Here is a 19,402-nt window from a genome sequence, read left to right as displayed (position 1 = left end):
TTCAGTGTCTGTTAACGAAATAATTAAAAATGCATGAAGAACTTTGGCAGCACATACAGCACATTCTCCAGTGACTTGGGCCGGACAAAGATGGCGATGGGATGGAGCTGAGCTGCTTGTAGTCTGCGCACGGCATTGGCTGATACATCCAGGATGCAGTGTTTCCCCTGCTGCTTGTGCACACATGCAGGGAAAGAAATTATGAGGATTAATAAATACAGCCTGTTTTGTTAGTAATTACTTCTGGTAAATTTAGTCATTTAATTAGGCAACAAACCATGAGAGGTTGAGGCTCATTGCTTAAACCTTTCTCTAATGGGGAATGGATTCTACAAATATTTGGAAGATATGACTGAGATGAAAAGTATTTCGATCACTGATAAATTCAAATAATATTCTTGTAGCTAATCTTATAATTTTTGTACAAACAGTAATTAACAGAAGTACTAAAGGATTAGAAAAACACATGGAGAACTTCATCATTGCTATTAATTCTTATTTCCTGGTACAACATGCTGCTGCGCACCTGCTCAGCCACCTCGCGGACGCTCTGGACGCTGGTGCCATACAGGTGACTGTTGTACTGGCCCGCCTCGATGAACCGATGGCTCTGGATGTCCTTCTCCATCTGTTCCCGTGACGACACAAAGTGATAGTCCCGCCCATCCACCTCATACTCCCTCTTGGGCCGCGTAGTGTCTGTCAGGCAGAGAGCAAAACAATAAAACCAGCACATACACTCACACCACTTCTCTTCAGTCTCGCACATTGTAATCAATGACTGCTCTGGAAAGGATGTAATACGCAGACATCACCCGAAAATGGCTGCAGATGGCAGCAGTGACATAACATTGAAGCCAGGGAGCGGACCAGGTCTCTGTGACTGGCAGCATCATTACTTACGGGGGACGCAAGATCCAAACTTGTCAGGGAACTCAGACAACAGGTCATCATTTATCCTGTCTTTCACTGGACCCAGAATGATGATGGGCCTCGCATAATGAACTTGACAAAGAGAAAAGAAAGAGAGTGTTCAGAAAGAGACAAAAAAATAAACTTAATATAAAAGCCTTCAAGGACCAGTGTGTAAGATTTAGAGGGATCTATTGGCAGAATATAGGACACGGTTTTATTAGTGCAGAATCACCTGAAAATAGGAATCATTGTGTTTTTGTTCACTTTGAAAGAGCTCTTTATATCATCCACAGAGTCTGCCATGCTTTCTACAGCAGCCCAGAATGGACAAACTGGCTCTGTAGAGCATCTTTGACATTTTTTGCATTTGTCGCAGCCACCGTAGGTTCCCCTGCATGCTGGGAAGGAGAGGAGTGAGGCGAGGAGTATTCAGTTGGTTGCAGTCTGCAACCTCTCCACTAGATGCCACTAAATCCAACTCTGCGGTCCTTTAAATCATGCACTTCCTTTATGATCTTACCTTCCACCTGGGTGACTGTCTCATAACTGTGTGAGGTTTTATCTCTCCCTGGTGACAGAACATAGAAGGATACAGCTAAATGTCTTTTTACCATTATAACTGACATTTAGGTTTATGGTTCTGTGTGTGTATGTGTGTGTGTATTTCGGTGTAGTACTGAGCGTGATGAATTTTGAAATGCCGCAGCTAACACATCAGTAACTGACAAGAGCAGTAATCATGTGACTGCTGGAGGTGAGGTGTGCTTTGGACTGCAGTCTGGAAGAAAATGTGAATGAACACTGCTTGTGTTTGTATTTGGCAGTGCGTCTAATGTCCACAAATTGGCAGTGAGGCAGTTGGAGATGACAAATGCAGTGCCAAAGAGTCGGGTAAAGGGACTGCTCTGTGCCTGCAGTTATTGGCAGTTAACACGTTTGCAGGAGACGCTGCCACTTGCACCTTCAGCTCAGGCATTAATCTTCTTGTGGATACACAAAACGAGAATCTGTGTGTGGTTGCTATTTACATAAATAAACATTTACACCAACTGCATTAAAAAAAAAGTACATTAAGATATCGTTTGTGCGTGTGTCAGCAAATCATGTTACTGTGTCCTCCTGCCCATTACTGCAGTGTTAACTGTAATCAGCTGAAGTCAGTAACGTGTAAATGGTAGCTTGCAGTGTCAATACACGGTATATTTATGCTTCACTGTAATTACCTTGAGTGCTCAAGCTGTCTCGACCATGGTCCTGCAACAGAAACGAAGGCAGAGATTTACACACTGGGAAACAGTTTGACTCAAACAGCTCTGGTGAATTAACTCACCCTCTCTTTGGTGTTAACACGGGACCACTCTTTTCTTTCCACCCTGTGGAGACAAGAAGGGAGAATAAACACATTACATGTTGGATACACACCAGTCAAGCTACTATGTTTTTTCCATAAATTACGAGTAGCTTGTTACCTAATAAACCTGCACACGCATTTTGTTTAATCAGGGTATTTTGGAACGGTGAAACACTATGTAAGATCGATAATCCCTCCCGTGCTCACTCACAGTGTGTCTGACCTGTGCTTGCTGGGGATGAAACCGACCTCCTCAGCCTCATTCTGAGGGCTGACCTTACGGGCCTGCCACCACTCCTCGTCTCCGCAGTCAAGCACATGCAGCACATCCCCAAACTTGAAGCCCAGTGCCTGACTGAGGAAGCCGCAGTCTGCAGTCTTGTCATAGTCAAAAAGAGCCCTGAGTGATAAAAGAATTCAGATCAGTCACTTCACAAAAACCCTATTAAATACCTTTAACCAATATTATCAACAGTCATATGATTTACAGCAGCTAAGAAAACATACAGGGGGCATCTTGCTCCATTAGTATAATTGTAGCATTGTTTTTGGCCACCAGTGGCAGCATTGAGCGCTGTGTGTCAGTACAGGACTCCAGCAACTGAGCGAGAAGAAATTCTGTGCCATCTTGGATTTATACAGATTTTGAAACAGTTTTAGATTGCTCTTGCGTCTCCTTGGCGTAAGTCATGTTTTTGTGACTTTACACACACCTGAGAAGCCAAGAAGCTCACCTGCCCTCTCGTCATTTCTGTTCCAGCTTTCATCAGCACTCAATGGCTTTAATGGGTGCTTCTGTCACGCAGCCATTCAGACTCACTGTATTTACACACGGGACAATGGCTGGGCCCTCCTGCACCTGCTCCTCCTGTCCTTATGGTGTAACTGGGGTATAGTGTGCACATGATCATGTCTTATTTTTCTATGTGAGGCACATGAATTCTTAACTCGAGGTAGTGAATGCCTTGAATCTGCTTGACACTCATAACGCCACTGTGAGTCATACTGTGGTACACGGTGTCTTCAGTTTTTGTTGGACTGTGTAACCTAGCAGTTTAGCTCTGAGACAGGCTTACCACATTATGTAAATTTGTATCTATTCCTTTTCAGTTTGTACCTTTTACTAAAAGTCTTAAGCCACGAGCCAGCATAAGCTAAGACATGAATCTTGACCTGATTAAAAAATAAAAATATAGAAAAGGCTAAAATGTATAAAAACGTGCTTATTGACTTTTAAGAGGCAGCGAACTGCTTAGCTCAGAGGACGTTTTGTTTGAACTGGAGTGCCAGTCTACCCACACAGCCGGCTTCAGACGGTATTTGAAATTGCACACGTTGGTTTTCCTCTCCTGTAGTGTACCTGATGTATTGTTTCTTGTACATGGTGCCTTGTATTGTCTCTCACACAACTTCAGAGCCTCTCTGACTTGTGCAGCTTCGTGTTGTCAGCAGTGCATTACTGCTCCAGTAATTAAGGGATAAATAAAGGTTCTTAAGGACAAAGTCGATACTAACTTGCCATGGCATATAGTTTAATAGTAATTATCAAATTCCCTCTGATGACTGTGAATCATATCCTGACTACATTTCAGCTCTACAGAGGCTTTGCACCAACACCAACTTTATCATTTTAAAAACAACAGTTGGTACCATAACAGCGCTTTAGTGGATGACTGTCTTTGCTCAAATTATGACTAATTATATGACGTGTAAAGTGTATAAAGTGCAGAACAGTTCAGAAATGTCACATATAAAGTCCTCTGAACCTAAAGCAGCTGCATTGAAGCATAGCACCGACATTTGTTTTGGCTAAATATGCTGAACAATGTTGGCTGGTGTGCAAATTTAGATGTGTTTGCATCAAGATTATTAACATTACCTAACAAGCCGATTCTCTAATCAGTCAAAACATCATTTTCTCATTAGAATCTGCATTCTAAGCCTACGCATTTTTAATTCTTTGAAATACACAAACTGCAAATGTAGAAATGTAATCACAATTACTGTAGCCCATTAGCTGTGCATCATTAAGCTAAAGGCCTTATCTTGGAGACAGTTTGATCTGTGTAACACTGTACTAGTGGTACTCTTTCTACTTTATGTGTGAGACCTGATGTAGAAGCCTCTCTTTGGGTTGCTCCTTAGCGTCGTGGTCCCAGAGCCCATGCTGCTGTTCATCAGCTGCTCCCTCAAGTCATGGATCTTGGCCTCAAAACGGCTGTACTCTGAAACAGAGACATACGAGCGCATACAGTAAAGATCTTTTGGCCTATCAAAAGAAGTGATAGAGATGCACAATAATAACTTTTTCCTCTGCTCCTCTGAGTACTGATCCAAGTAAAACCTGACTACCTCACTGTATAGAACTAGTCTGAATGATTTTTATGTCAGGTTACATGAGGCCAGGGACTGCTGTGTAGTTGAATTCTGTTTGTTTTCAGCAGTAATTAAGAAATTACTCGCTAACACTGTGTTTCTTTGCCCTAATTTCAATCCCATTTTATGTTTTTGAAACATTCTGTTTTTGAAATATTCTGCTAACAAACAACACAAACACACAGACAAATGGGACTCTCCCGGCACTCTTCAAATGCCGCTTCATTAAAAAATCTTGGAAAAAGTAGATGTGTAGTTGATTTTAAATGTGGATTTGAAATTCTTATTTATTATTTTAAATTAAAAAAAAAGGTTGAAGACACTTTATGAGATTCATTTACTTTGTACAATATTAGAAAGGGGAAATTTGTGTTTGAGGGCTTGTTATGTGTGACTGTTGTGGCTTTACCATCGGGTCTGTACTGAGCGATGATGGTCACTGTCTGACCAGCATTCTTCAGTGCTGCAGCTGCCTGCTCGTGTGTGGCCATACGCAGGTCCACGCCGTTCACCTGACGCACACACAGCATGACCGTAAATGACCACAGCTGAGACAATGCATTATTTTGTGTGCAAGAACTTTACGAAGACAAAAGTGTCTTTACGCTGAGGATCTGATCGCCCTTGTGCAGCTCTCCGCTGAGGTCAGCCGGCCCCCCGGCCAGGATGAAAGAAATGAAGATTCCCTCTCCGTCCTCTCCTCCAACAATGTTGAATCCCAGACCTGTGGAGCCTCGGTGGATCAAAACTCTGCGAGGCTCCCTGAAAGGTAACAGTCATGCTATCAATAATACGATACACAACACAAACAGTAATAATACACCAGTATACAGTATATGATGTTTAGCTGAAGGATCACTGCTCACCTGGGGATCTCATCATCTCCCATCATGCCATGCAGAACGGGAGAAAACCGACTAGGTGAAGTGGGAGTGAGGGCTTGTGGGTAATCTGACCCAAGATAGTTGGGGTGGCTGAGTTCGGTATCCATATGGGAATATGCTGGAAAAATACACACAAAACCTAGACTGTAACAAGACTGTAATACACCAGACAGGTGTTGCACACAGGTATGTAACATCTCAATGCAGCTCAAACTTCTGGCTCTGACATGTTTTTTGTGCATGTTCAATGTGAGAAATTCTCTGTAATCATCTCACAAAAGCCCATTGCAAAAAGTAGAGTACTGCACGCTGAGAGTTTTTGTTATAAGGGCAGATTTTCATCAAGCGGCAGCATGAGGTCAAGGAAAATTTCTGTGAGGATAAAAAAAACAAAACCCTGAACCCGTGCACCTCGGCTTTGAGTTTTCACAGCACTCCCACAGTCATCTCCATTGATTTAGAAAGAAAAGCTATTCCCTCCACTCCATTTTTTGACTCCTTCACAAGTCTGAAGAAGAAAAATGGCTCATTTTTGTGTGTGTACATTCTTGGAAATGCTTAAAGGCAAGACATTTGGTGTCTGTTTTCTGGTCTGATTTCAGCTAATCGCACAATTCAATGTGCCAGTCATCAGAGAGGGGCTTACTGCTGGTGAGGTCTGGGGGGTTGTAGGAGTTGGTCAGGAACAGGTTGTTGGGCTTGGCCACCCTGAGGTACACCACCTCGGCTGTGTTTTTCAGAGCCCCCACCGCATCCTCATGCATCACGTCTTCCAGACACACGTTGTTCACCTGATTGATGACGACAAGCAGAGAAACACAATCAGGATCACCGACTGCAGGCTACAAGCCTCAGTGTTACATTCACCAGAGCGCAACATTTATGATCAGACAACACCAACAGCTCAAACTTAGATCAACATTTAGCAGCAAAATTTTAGCAATGAAAGTCTGCTAAGAATGTCAATTTTTAATACTAGAATAATGATCTTCATCTTATTTGTTATAACACAGATTTCAATTTAGATAAAAAGGAAATATGCAAATTCTCACCGTTCACTAGCACTGTGTCAACAATATTGCAAAAATTATGACCTGATATAGCCATTAATGGTAAATATATTTCTGAACAGGTTCATAATGAGCAGAAGCATGCTGTCTTATCCCGTTTAGAAGTAAAGCACTTGCTCAGACACCATTTAGCAGAAACCAAGCACCATTTTGAGGTTGCTGGTGTTGAGCTTGCCATCAGCTGCTGTGTTACAGTGTCCTCCAGCAGATGGCAGCAATGCTGCTTGAGATGCATCGTGGCAATACTACAGTCCCATCCTACACATCTATTAACATGTTAATGGCAGTAATTTCAGGCCATGGAAATTACAGCTGTAATATATCTTTGCACTTGATAAATCAATGCTAAGCAAATGTCTGCGTGTGCCTGAGTGTGACTGTGTGCTCAGAAGGTGAGAGTCTGCGGCTATCAGTGGTGTGTATTTGTGTGGGCACGTATCTCTGCACGCTAGCTGTTATTACACTCGAGTGACCAACCGCTAAGATCTTGTCCCCGATCTGCAGACGGCCATCTTTATGAGCCGCGCCGCCTTCAATGATCTTGGTGACATAGATACTGTTATCTCCTGGTATGTGCTGGTTTCCCACCCCTCCAGCAATGCTGAAACCTAATCCTGAGAAAAGGGGGGAGATGGGAGAGGCAGAGAGTGAGCATCAGAGGTATGGGTTAACACACAGCAGATTTGCTAAATCCAGAGGGCACAGCTTAGCTGGGTATAAAGGATCCTTCAGCCCACACAAAAGCGTTGATGCTGTACACCAGTCCACACTTCCACATACCTTTAGGCCCTTTGATGAGTTTGATTTCAGTGACTTTCTCCGCTGCTGGTTTTCTGCGGAGAACATAGAGGCGGACGATAGCACCTGCCTCCTTAAGAGCCTCCACAGCTTGGCTGTGTGTCACCTCCCTTACATCAACATCATTCACAAATAAGATGCAGTCGTTCACACTAAGAAACAGAGAGAGGGAAAATACAGCATGAGGTTTTGTTTTGGTGAAGAAATCAGGTGTAATCCTCCACCAGAAGAGGTCAGGAGCAGTCAGTCTCCGGCTGTATCAGGGATCCAGTTTCAGCCCAGACATCTGGCCTCTTCTCCCAACTCTCAGTATACAATATTAAAGAGGGCAGAAACCCTTCTGCTATTGATTTAGCAGGAAGGTTAGCTGCAGCAGAACTCTCTTTGTGGTAACCGATCTTGAAAATGATGAGGAGTTGATATGTAAAGTGCAAGTGACAGCCTGTGTGAAGGAGACAAGCTGATTTTCAGGCAAGAAGATTTTGATGAAATAGCTATTTTCAGACGCAGGCGTTCTTCCTCCGAGGGCCTGAAAACCCTACTTATCACTATTCCATTCATGTGTATAAAATTGATTTTTCGGCCAAGAAAATTGTAGTGTGTAAAATTTTGTAAGACTGAAATAATTCTTGAGGGCTGCAAGAGTTTTATAGAATGAAGCTTAGCAGGAGTTCATTCAGGAGGACTATCTTCATGCCCGCCCTGTTTACGTTTGTTCTCTCTTTCTTGCCTTTCTCCCGCTTCCAACTCTTTAAGTCTACCAATCAGACCTCTGTGAGACACTCCTTTCTCTGCTGCGACTCGTCCACGCTGTGCAGCTTTCATCACAACCAGCATCCATTTGTCCTGTTCCACTGGGCATGGGGGTATTGGACATTGGCATCCATCCAGATTTTCATCCATTGCTCTTCACCTCTTCACCACCACTAACCAGAGTGGACTCCGCCGGGGAGGGATATTCCTACACAGCTCATGTCATAACTGCCCTCTTAAAATGACGACATCTCAGTAGGGTCTAATTGCAGAAGACTTGCATATATCTTTAGCGTCTCCTATTGTGCACACTATGTTAGGTTTTTTTTTAAATTAATCTTAAGCCTCTCTTTCAATTATGTCTCTCCTGATTAAACTGAGACATCACTGTCGCCATAAGGACCCAGGGCTGCAGGATCTTACACAGTCCTAGCTGCATATTGTTTCTGAGGCATTGTTATATGCTCTTTGCATGCAGAGAGGAGCACATTTTTGTCATGCAGTAACAGTAGTCTGGCATAGGATTTTACACACAACCTTTATTAAGATACGAAGAACAGTTTGTGTACATACTGTGTGAAATGGTCCAACTCAGCGCTATTAAACTGAACATGAACATGAACCTCACACAGCTTTTTTTTCTGATTTTCAAGGATTTTTTTAAAAATACATCATCGGGGCCATTGAATCACTCACTGTGGAAGAATGAGCCAGACAGCTTTTTTTGTGTTTGAATCATCAAACAGAGACTGTAAACCATCTGAAAGCAGCATGCATTTTACACCCTTAAATGGGATTTTTGGTAAGGTTTTAAAAGAATTCCACTTTTTAGATCCTAGGAGAAGTCATAGTATGTTCTCAAGATATTTGAGATAAGTTGATCATAGCGTGCAGTTAAGGCCAAGAGAAAAAAAAAACTGCATTTAGGCAAATATAAGCGTTTTCTTCAGGCTTACTTTAAATTCTCTTTAAAGTTGGTCCAGATGGACGTTTATAGGTCAGCAGTAAAGAGGTAGAAGGATGTGTCTGTGCATAGCTTATTTATTGCAGTGTAATCTAGAAAATGGCTCACAAAGTGCTCTTTTTTTACTAAGAAAGGCAAACACTGCACTACAGCCTCTTCTGAAGGTGGGAAAGCAAACATGATATTATTAAATATTCTCACAGCGTGTTCCTTTAGAAGTTTAATTTAAGGTGCCACAGGCCACAGTTTATTGAAGAGGCATACATTTATGTTATATATTATACAATTAATGTCTGCAATATTTGATCTAAAATATGTTGCTGCTACTATTCTACAGATTTTATTCTTTTAATACTAAATACAGTAAGATCATGGAGTTTTATTTCATGATGGTAAAACCTTTTTGTTTTATCTTATATTTCATGTGCTTGCAATAGGACCTCTTTTAGACTGAGGAAAAGCGAATGGAATAGTTTGAAGACCTGTAAAAGTAGTAGAGGATGTTTGGTTGAGACATTCAGATCCTGAATTAAACAGGCAGGTCCTCTCTGATGTAACTTTGATGCTGAACGGGCCAGACGGTGAATGGTGGTACAACACTTTGGGCTTAGAGTGAGGCGAGGTTCTGCTTAGGCTGTGTCTCTCCTCTGAGTATGTTTGCAGGTAGACAAGTGACTAGTTGTCTTTATCAGTGAATGCAAGAAAGAAAATGGAGACTGTAGACCAGCATTTCTGAGTCATCTGGTTTTTTGATGTCTGGAATGTGGGAACATGGATGCATGCAAGCGGGTCGGCTTAGTGTTTTTTGTAACACAGAGTGTGTGTTTCACCTCAGCCGTCCATCCTGAGCCGCCGCTCCTCCAGGTATGATTTTGGTGATGAAGATGCTGGGGTCGTCGCCCACATGCGGGTTGTCTGTTCCTCCCGCTATGCTGAAGCCAAGGCCTGAGTTACCCTGCAGGAGCAAATCCAAACAGGAATGCATTACGATTCGCACCAGGGGCATTCAGCTGTGGCTTTAAGAGAGTGGAGACATGCCAGCAATGATAGATATGATAGAGCTGCAGAGGAGTAAGCATGTAAATACGTCGAAAATCAGTTTTTAAAGATCGCTTTCTCAGACTCACTCTCTCCAGCGTGATCTCCTCATACTCGATTTCCCCTTCTGTCCCATTCACCTGTCAGAGAGGGATGTTAGTTTACAGAGGGCAATTTAGGGAAAATGTGATTTCAAGGGTATACAGTGCACAACAATAACAGTATAGAACAACTGATAAGCAACATAATTAACCCAAATAGTGAATGCAATAATTGAAGGACGTTTGTGTAAAATGAGTAGATTATTTCCCTGTTGCTCGGTCACTGTTCTGTTTGCTCTTTGATCATTTTAACTACCTTTGCTTCTAATGCAGGAGGAGGCTGTTAAGCAGAAAAGAAGGGCTCTGTGAATGCAGCTTATGTAGGTCTTCACTGCCTTTATCCTGTGAGATGCCTTCATCCTGCCTGTGAAGCTCTGGCGACCCCTAGTGGGGGTTGGAACCCCAGGTCAGGAACTAGTCATTTAAACAGCTACACATTTTTTTACAAACTGTTTGCACAAATGATGTATGAGGAAGCATAAGAGTCTAATCCTAAAGTCAATGTTCATCAACCGACTCAGAAGTCCTGGATGGGGGATTTCCCATCAGCCCCTGAACACAGCATCATCACCAAATTCTAATTAAGCATCCCCTAATCAAAGGTTCTGTTCACTACATTTGATCCAACATTGTTTTGCTCCTCTTTGAAACAGTACGTGTGTGTGGACCAGCGCGGTACATGGCTGACGATAGCAACTCTGTTCTTTTTGTGTAATTTGCCTTCTGTCTGAACAACTGCTACACATCAGCTTCACCTCTGCAATTAAACAAGTCCCAGAGGAAGAGGGAATTTAAAGAACTTCAGACTTCACTGTTTTGGTGCTGACCTAGAAAACAACTTTTCTTAGTGCTGTAGTGGTGCAAAAATACTGGTCTGCGATGGGAGGCTTTCCTCCGAGAAGCCTCGTTTTCTAATCCCTTACAATTCCTGACAATATGTTCAAGGTGTTTCACTGCTTTCATTCTGGAAATGGCATCATTAAAGAATCAAATTATTTTTCCGTTCTGTCAAATGTATATCAAAGGGAGAAACCTCATTTTAATTAACAAGGGCTCAAATTAATTACTGTTATCATTCAGATTAAAACAGTGAGCAAAGATCTACCTGGATGCTGGGAAAAGGAACGGAATTACTGATAATACAGACTGAATATGAAGGCAGTTAAGTCAGTCATGTGGTCGAGCCAAACATAATAATACAATAAAGGGAAGATTAAACATAATCCTTACATATGGGGAGCCATCGAGTGTGTCAGTGTTCACCACCACTGGAGGAGTATTTCCCTGGAGGCAGAGAGAGGAGGAACATGATTAAGAAATAATGGCAGAAACTCAAAGATGAGGCAGCTCCTGGATGAGCTCTCAGTATATCCCCGAAACCTACAGTCACCGCAAAGACTGATGGCCATTTTAGCTCGTAGCTGTGATAGCAGTACTCACTGTTGTGGTTGGCACTCTGCTTAAGGAGAGACAGCACTGCTGGAGACATTTGTTATTATCCAGTGACGGACACAGAGTCATGTCAGCCCCCATGGTTTGTCCAAACTCTTGGTCTTTTGGTTTATGGGTCAATGATGTGACACTCTCCATATAGTTTGGTTAAACTTAGCAGGATTAACATTTCTGAAATAATCTTATTAATTATTTGCATACATTTTTTTTTTTTTAGTCTAACAAATTTTGAGACAATATTTGGGGGATGATGGCAAATATGTTCATGCGGTATAACTGTGAAAACTAGTTTGGCATAATCTTACATTAGAACTAGTTAATAAAAGTAATGGACCACCACTGTTCTGAATATTATACTTAATTTAGAGATAACTTCCTGTAGTCTCAAGGTGGTGTTATCACCATTTAAGGAGCTATTTGGTTAATTTGTGCAAGACGACTATGTGACAGGAAATGACATCACAGGGAAACACCTCTGATGAGCGTAACTGCTGCAAGCCAAGGTTGGCTACTGGTTGAATTATAGCCTAGCATGTATTACTGATGCTGTGAATGGATGTCTAGTGACTATACTGTGGATACAGGCATCTGCCTCCTGCCCAGCAGTCGTTTCAAAACAAACCTCTCAGCGACTCATGCGCGGCAGCACTGTGGCAGCACATGGCAGCAATCTCCCAGCACACTCGAGAGGAGGATCAAGACACAGTAACTTGGTGGCAAGGCAGTGACAGACAGCACAGTTTGTCCAATTATCATTGAAGAGCGGAAGGTCGGCTTGCTCGATTGTCAGTTATTCTTATCAAGATGTTGTCCAGAATTGCATACATTTTGGTTTGTTCAAAGTGTAAAGCAACGCATCAGCGAGTCATTCATCAAGAACAAAGTGATACAGAAAAGACAGCAAGTCAGTGAGAGGACAGGATGTTTGGCATTGATATGGTTTGTGTTTAACCACCGGGACTTTTTTCAGTCAGCGCATCTAAAGCGTGAGAGTTAACCTCCACACGTTGCATATTCCTCTTCTTTTAATCCTGTCTCTTTATAATATATTCTCATTCTTTCATGCCTCTTTCAAGGTTCTCCTTTCATCATCAGTGTATCTGATGTTGGAAGATGTACATACACCATTATGTACAATTCTCTTTGGCATTCATCTGACTCCCCATCTAAACTGTTGTATTTACTTCTGTCATTGCTGTGTACCGCGCTGATTAGCATGGGGAAGGCCCAGTGCATCTAAAGTGCTTACAGAGCAGCAAACAGCAGCATAAAGTCAGCCCGCTGACCTTCACAGACCTGACAGCTCTGACACGCACAAATAACTCCACAACCAAGCTCAACGCATTTCCTCAGCTTTTAAGGGAAACAATTTCGCATTCTTTGCCCAGTGATCTTTATGTGAAGAAATGAGATTATATTTTCTTTTATTCTCTCTAAAAGATTTAAATTGTCGTGGGAGCTCAGAGAAGAAACTGTCACTGTCATTGCATCGATTATGTCGAGTTTATATACACTCAGTTGCCAGTTTATTAGGCATGCCTAGCTGAAACTAGTGCAGTGTTATAAACAAATGCTATCTTTAGAGAGCTTTTGATTCAACTGTATGGTGGAGGCTGCAGTTTGTGGTGCAGCAGAGTTAATCCATCAGTGAGCATAGGCTGAGTAGCATAAACTCCTCTACTTTATTTCCTGCTATAGCCTGTCAAAGCCTGTTCCTTACACAACACCATTATATACTCCAAGCCCCATTTTGTCATTATAAATGAAGTTGAATGATACTAATTATAGCTGCCATTATAAAGAGAAGATCCTCATCCACATGAATGTAGAACTCTCCCCCAGCCCTCAAAATGCGAGAGCTCGACTTCAACTGCACACTGTTCGATTATAGCAGCGCCTGTGCAGAGCCTCACCATGACGCTGTGTCCAACGGGCCGTGCTGCTGAACATTACGTCAAATTCATCCTTATCTGGAGACAGAAATAATGAGTATAGCCAGCAGAAATCTAAGCTCAGAGCAGGCAGTTTCCCTGCAGGGATTTTGACAGAGCCCTCTCTCCCTCTCTCTGCTCTGTCAAGTCTTTCCACGCTGGGGTTGTTAGGATTTACAGTGTTTGGCTGCTCCTGCCCACCTAGCACCACCTATTCAGCTAACACGTCCTCTGCCATGTCTCTACAGGCAGCGCCCCCATCCATCCACGGCCAGATTTTTAACTCTTTGATGGATTTGAATGCAGCAAAATAAGTCCAGAATATGCATATGCAAAGAGAAAACAGCAGAAACAGATTCATAGATTTTACAGTGTTTTGTGTGACGTGTGATTTCATCATTTCCTGAATAAAAGAATGGACATCAATATTCTAGCTTGCACGGTACTGAGGCATGCAACGGAGCGTCAAACGAGTGAAGCAGTGTGTTTAAATCAATTTCTTTCCTCCATTAAGAGCTGAATAAATAGAGTTAGTATTGGCAGTTTAGCACTGGAGACCCTTCAGCCTCTGTTAAAGCCATAGCTGCACGCTGTACTGTGCATTCTCCTTCATGAATATGTGAATCAGAAGACTGTCAGCTAATCTGATCAATCTCTACCGCTGTGTGCACGTGTACCTGCTCACATGTGCATTCATCTGAGGTTCACAACCTACTCTGTGTACCCAAGTCGCTCGCAGTCTGATGAACATTTAAAAAATAATGCCAGTAATACTGCTGTCTTTACCTTCATGTTGAGATTAAGTGTGTAAAGAACACCTCACTATCATCAGAGGGGATGATGTCACGCATTAGCTGGCACTGGACACAAACCAAAGGTTGCATTAGACGCTGCATTTAACGCTGCATGCCCTGCACACCTTGCAGGAGCTGGAGAGCCTTTAACACATAAAAGCCAGATAATGACCTCTGCTGATATGTGCAATGTCAGTCTATGAATTCGTATGTGTCTGATAAGGGAAAAGTGTTATTTGACAGCAGCAATTTTAGCGTGTATACAAAAAAAACTGCTGAGAGGAAGAGGTACAGACAGATAACAGCACCATATGCTCCAGACTGCCCTTACCTTAGGGCTGTGCAAGGCTGCTAAAGAAATGGAAATGATAGAACAAGACCCATGTGAAGTGTTTTGTGATGTGTCGCTGTGCTTTTTTGTGTCTTCAATGGCTGGTGATTTGGCTGCCTCCATGCTTCTGTGTGGGTTTTGGTGCAGCATGTGACAGAGGTTAATTTGGATGTCAAATTATGCACATTGCTCACTCATTGGCTCCTTATTAAATCCCACGTATGCATGTGTGGAGTGCAGGAAAAGGTGATGGCATATGTGGATGTGTGCGGGGTGATGGGGGTGTGGAGCTGGTGGTCACCTACAGCTCCTTGTTTGCTGGAATATTAAGTGAAAGAAAATGCGCCTTCACACCATTAGAGGAGGACTCACAAACACCTACTTCTGCACACAAGCACGCACAAACACACAGACCGAGCAGGATTTGATTAGTACCAGATTCAATTACTCAGGCTCACTGTGATTAAAATATATATATCACAGGCCTGGAGGGCAGCCATAGCCTTGACCTGAGGTTTCCATCTGTGCAAATAAACAAAGCCTTGGTACCATTACGACAACATAAACATACTCCTAAGCCACTGAGCACAATGACATTTTCATTAGGATTTCTCAAATATATTGAGGCACAATCACAGTAAAACAGAGCAAACATGTTAAAAGCATGCCTACCATCTTATGATGTCGATATTTCTTGGCTTTCCGTACATTGTTCAGGAACCGGCAGCCCATCTTTTTGGCGTACCACACGGACATGAACATTCTGCTTCAGAGCCGAAATATAAATCACGGTTGATACTGGGAGCAGACCCTGCTCACCTCCCAAAACAACACACACACCCACCAAGTGTGTGTCCACAAGACATAGAGCCTGCTCCAGAAGTGTCCCCTTTCAACGATACCGCAAAGGCATTATTGCAAAGTGAGCCATTAGATCTAGGCCCTGCCATAGCAGATGATCCAAAACCCCAGAGTGTCCAGATTGCCTCAATTAAAAAATATCTATTTTAACAACACGTGCTCTTTCAGCTTTGCTTCCCACTCAATCTAAATAAAGCATAATACCAAAGATAGCACGCTTTAGACACAGGATACACCTTTGGACAATTATGAATCCAAAATTACAAAGAGAGCCCAATTAGTGTCTTCCTCTTGCTGTGTCGGTGCTGGAGACTTCATTTGAGGAAGCCCAGAACAATCCTCCAGACCAGGCTCGGGTTGTAAAAATTAGTCATCGCTGATGAGGCTCGTTATTATCCGAGACGCAGCCGTCCTGCCTGCAGAAATCGCCCTTCCAGAGTGAAAGTGAGCATTTACAGATCCTTCCACTCTTCGTCAAGTGGACTGCGATAGCGGTGCCTCCCCGCTACTGGTCTGTGCTCGGTGAGAATGCAGTTCATATTTTCTGCTGCTACTGTACTGTACCCCTCCCATCACCGCTGCTCAGGGAAAGAGGAGCGAGCAGGAAAGTTTGATGGCAATTACTTAGCTGTCTCTCTGTATAATGTCGATGCTGGTGATGTGAGAGGGGGAGGAATTATACTTTGGCTGAACTTCGAAGGACAAGCAGCTCAAACTGGCCTGACTCGTCCAAGGGAACACTGGAAACTGAGACGGGGCTGAAGGCCTGTAAGCCCCAGTTCTGCAGGCAGTGAGTCAGGATAGTGGAAACAAAACACAGCAGTAGCAGCGAGGGTGGGAGAATGGAGCTTAATCAGGTCATTTTAGGTGTTTTTCTTGTTCTGTTCTTATGTTACAGCCTTTAGTTTTCTTTAAAAAAGCAAATTACAGCATTTCACTGTTGTTTATATCAAAACATTCCTCATCCCATCATGAAACATTCTGAGGGAATATTTATCTAAAACCTTCATACACTCTCTCATTACAGTCCTGCTCAAGCCTCGCTGCCCTTCTGCTGCCAGTGAACTGATAATCATGGACAGCAGAACACTTGAAAGACAGTGCAGATAGAGAATCAGATGGTATGTTTGCAAAGGAAATTACACAAACACTTGCCATATATTATTTGTCCTCAAATAAATTATTTAATGGTCGATGTAGCCTTATAGAGGCACACAACCGCTTATCAGAAACAGAGTCAAATTAGATTTTAAATCCACATCTTTCTTTTTAACAGCTCACTCCAGCTCTCTCTCTGTCTCTCTCTGAAAGACAGATGAATTGACAAGCGTAATGTACGCACACTGACACACACAGAGGCATGCAAACTGAACAGACGTATGTAAGGACACGCTGAAGGACAAGCTGTCAGCTGACGTTCTCATTTTGTTAAATAAAATTCTTCAGTCTACCTATCTAATTTTCTCACCCTTCCAATTGCAAGGCCCTCTCTATCTGTCTTCCTCTGCCACTCAGCGTGAACAGCTCTCTCCTCCTCTTTTTGCATGCAATATTCCACCCCCCTCCCCCCACCCCCTCTCCTTCCCAATGGACCCGAGCTGCTGCTGCACTGTAATTACACCGAAGCTGCAGGGACATATTTAAACATTTATTAAAGAAAAGTAAGGAGGACGGAGAAAATGAAGATAGAAACCAGATACCAACCAGACAAGAGTGCAGAGCAGAAAGGGGAGGGTATAATAGAGAGCTCTTGTGGAAACAGGACAGAAAACAGTAATTGAATCCTTACATTTAAAATGTTCTTTTTGTTTTGCCAGACACATCTTAGAGGGGTCGGCTCTTTTGTTTAAAGGGGATTTGTGTGAAACGTATTATGTACAGGAACAATTCTGTGGTGAGAGGAGGAGAGAATGTGATAGGCATCCTTTTTCATTAGAGGAGACAGAGTGTAACATAAACTGGGTGGTGGGGGTCTTCAGTAAGCACTCACTCCCTGCTCGTCAGGTGAAGGATAAATGGCAGTTGTTGTGTAACATTTTCAGCTCAAAAACTCTAATCTGTTAAGGATCTACCTTCACTGTAACAAACAAAACAGCTTCCTTAAGATTATTTTTGAGACTAATATATGTCAGTGAATAAAGTCCAAGCACTGCCTTGAGGGGAGTTAACGTGTGAGTGAACCTCATCCAAAATACAGAGAATGAATGGAATTTTAAAGACATAGATGGTTTTTGGGGTAATTGTGGTATTTTTACTGCTTCTTCAGACTCACACACACACACTCAGGGATGCCTTCTTTTATGTCTGCATGTGAGGCTTGAATGCTGAATTCAGCCAAGTTTAGCTCGATAACTAGGTGCCTATGGGATTCAGTGCAAAGGCAGGGAAATATCCTTTCTGCTACACTGAAGCTAGAAGACTTTATGCTCATTAGCTTAGCCTTAGTTTTCTAAAACAGCCCTTTCAACAACCCTTTTCTTAACCCTATTACTCTTGGATAAGAGAGCAAATAATGGATTTGCCACCTTGCACAGAGGTCTGTGTGTGCTACATATATCGTATACCATGTGTAATATAAAAACATTTTTTTTTATCTTGTGTTTGCTCTTAGATAGAAGATAACATCACAGTCAGGGTATATACCATGATACAGTAATTGTTTTATAAATTCAATTAAAAAATGGTTTACAATAACCATATTGTGCCATATGTTTATCATTTCATTGGTTTCTTCTTTCATTTGGATTTTCCATGCGAGCCAAAAAGCTGTCTCGCACCTTGAAAAGAGACTGAAATCATCAAAGACCGAAAACAACAAAACTAACTTTCTTTCTGTTGTTAGGATCTGACCTATGCACATGTGCAGAATCAGGCAGGATGCATGGATCCAGTAGTGACACTCCTACTGCCTAAATCCTGTTACCTTGCAAGGAAGTCAGATCTGCAAGATCATGGGAGAATCATGAGATCACAAGATGATGTGAGATTCCAGCCCTGATTTGCTATACAGCCTGCTGCAAATATATAGTAGAGACACTCAGGGATAGCTCCCACGGTGGAAACAGTATTGCCAAATCCCCACCGGTGGACACATGGCATAAAGTACATCACCCAACCCTACATGCATGATGTCATAGCAATTTATGAAGACCCATAACAGGGAGGAGGACATGGTACAGCAGACTTATAGAGTCATATAGAGGAAGAGGTAGGAAGATTCATTAATATGAGCACAGATCAATATCAGAAGTTCTGTGCAGTGTGAAAAAAAATTCTAATTACATTAGTTAAAAAAAAGATGTCATTTGAAGCTAAAGCACCTCTTTGCTAAATCATGTACATAACCCAAAGACCTCCTCTTACTTTGCTAAACCATTGCAGTGCTTCCATAGACAATCCTACCCATAAATCAATGGAGCCCGGAGTGGTACTGGCAAACCCCACACCATTAAAGCAATAAAGAGACAGACTGACGACACCACCTACGCATCAATGACGACCACACGGGCACTACACCGGCTACAAAGGCATCCACACACAGAGGCGTTACTGCAATGCATCATGGAGACAGCGCATACTGAATGCATGCATATGCAGTCCGTATGAAGTACTTCTGTAAATGTGTGAGGGGTACAAACACATTTCTCTCACTGATGACTTTGTGCTGAAGGGTGCAGGATGTCCCATAAGTGAAACGGTTTAATTATAAGCTGGTCCTATTAGACGGTATGTGTTCAAGGTCAGGGCAAGCAGACAAAGGCAAGAAATTATGTATAGTTACAA

At 42.5% G+C, this 19,402-nt stretch overlaps 1 protein-coding gene across 9 annotated transcripts in view; it reads right to left on the bottom strand.

Moving 5' to 3' along the window:
- The window catches only part of LOC139345188 (disks large homolog 4-like), a 61,354-nt gene that overhangs the window by 1,845 nt on the left and 40,107 nt on the right, over positions 1-19,402 (bottom strand). For 5 of the 9 annotated variants that reach the window (XM_070983727.1, XM_070983730.1, XM_070983725.1 and 2 more), the window contains 17 exons: positions 11,481-11,534; positions 10,239-10,289; positions 9,942-10,066; positions 7,377-7,546; positions 7,074-7,210; positions 6,173-6,317; positions 5,509-5,644; positions 5,248-5,404; positions 5,052-5,154; positions 4,377-4,491; positions 2,478-2,666; positions 2,246-2,288; positions 2,139-2,169; positions 1,436-1,483; positions 904-1,005; positions 527-699; positions 58-170 (listed from right to left, as the gene is read on the bottom strand). In XM_070983727.1, the coding sequence (XP_070839828.1) occupies positions 58-170; positions 527-699; positions 904-1,005; positions 1,436-1,483; positions 2,139-2,169; positions 2,246-2,288; positions 2,478-2,666; positions 4,377-4,491; positions 5,052-5,154; positions 5,248-5,404; positions 5,509-5,644; positions 6,173-6,317; positions 7,074-7,210; positions 7,377-7,546; positions 9,942-10,066; positions 10,239-10,289; positions 11,481-11,534 (1,892 nt within the window). The remainder of the gene's footprint in view (positions 1-57; positions 171-526; positions 700-903; positions 1,006-1,435; positions 1,484-2,138; positions 2,170-2,245; positions 2,289-2,477; positions 2,667-4,376; positions 4,492-5,051; positions 5,155-5,247; positions 5,405-5,508; positions 5,645-6,172; positions 6,318-7,073; positions 7,211-7,376; positions 7,547-9,941; positions 10,067-10,238; positions 10,290-11,480; positions 11,535-19,402) is intronic. The other 4 variants (XM_070983729.1, XM_070983728.1, XM_070983722.1 and 1 more) reach the window with 1 other exon arrangement.

Source organism: Chaetodon trifascialis, chromosome 16 (genome assembly GCF_039877785.1).
Source record: "Chaetodon trifascialis isolate fChaTrf1 chromosome 16, fChaTrf1.hap1, whole genome shotgun sequence".
NCBI lineage: Eukaryota > Metazoa > Chordata > Actinopteri > Chaetodontiformes > Chaetodontidae > Chaetodon > Chaetodon trifascialis.
The sequence above is the reverse complement of the archived record's forward strand: the minus strand, read 5'-3'. Positions and strand labels throughout refer to the sequence as shown.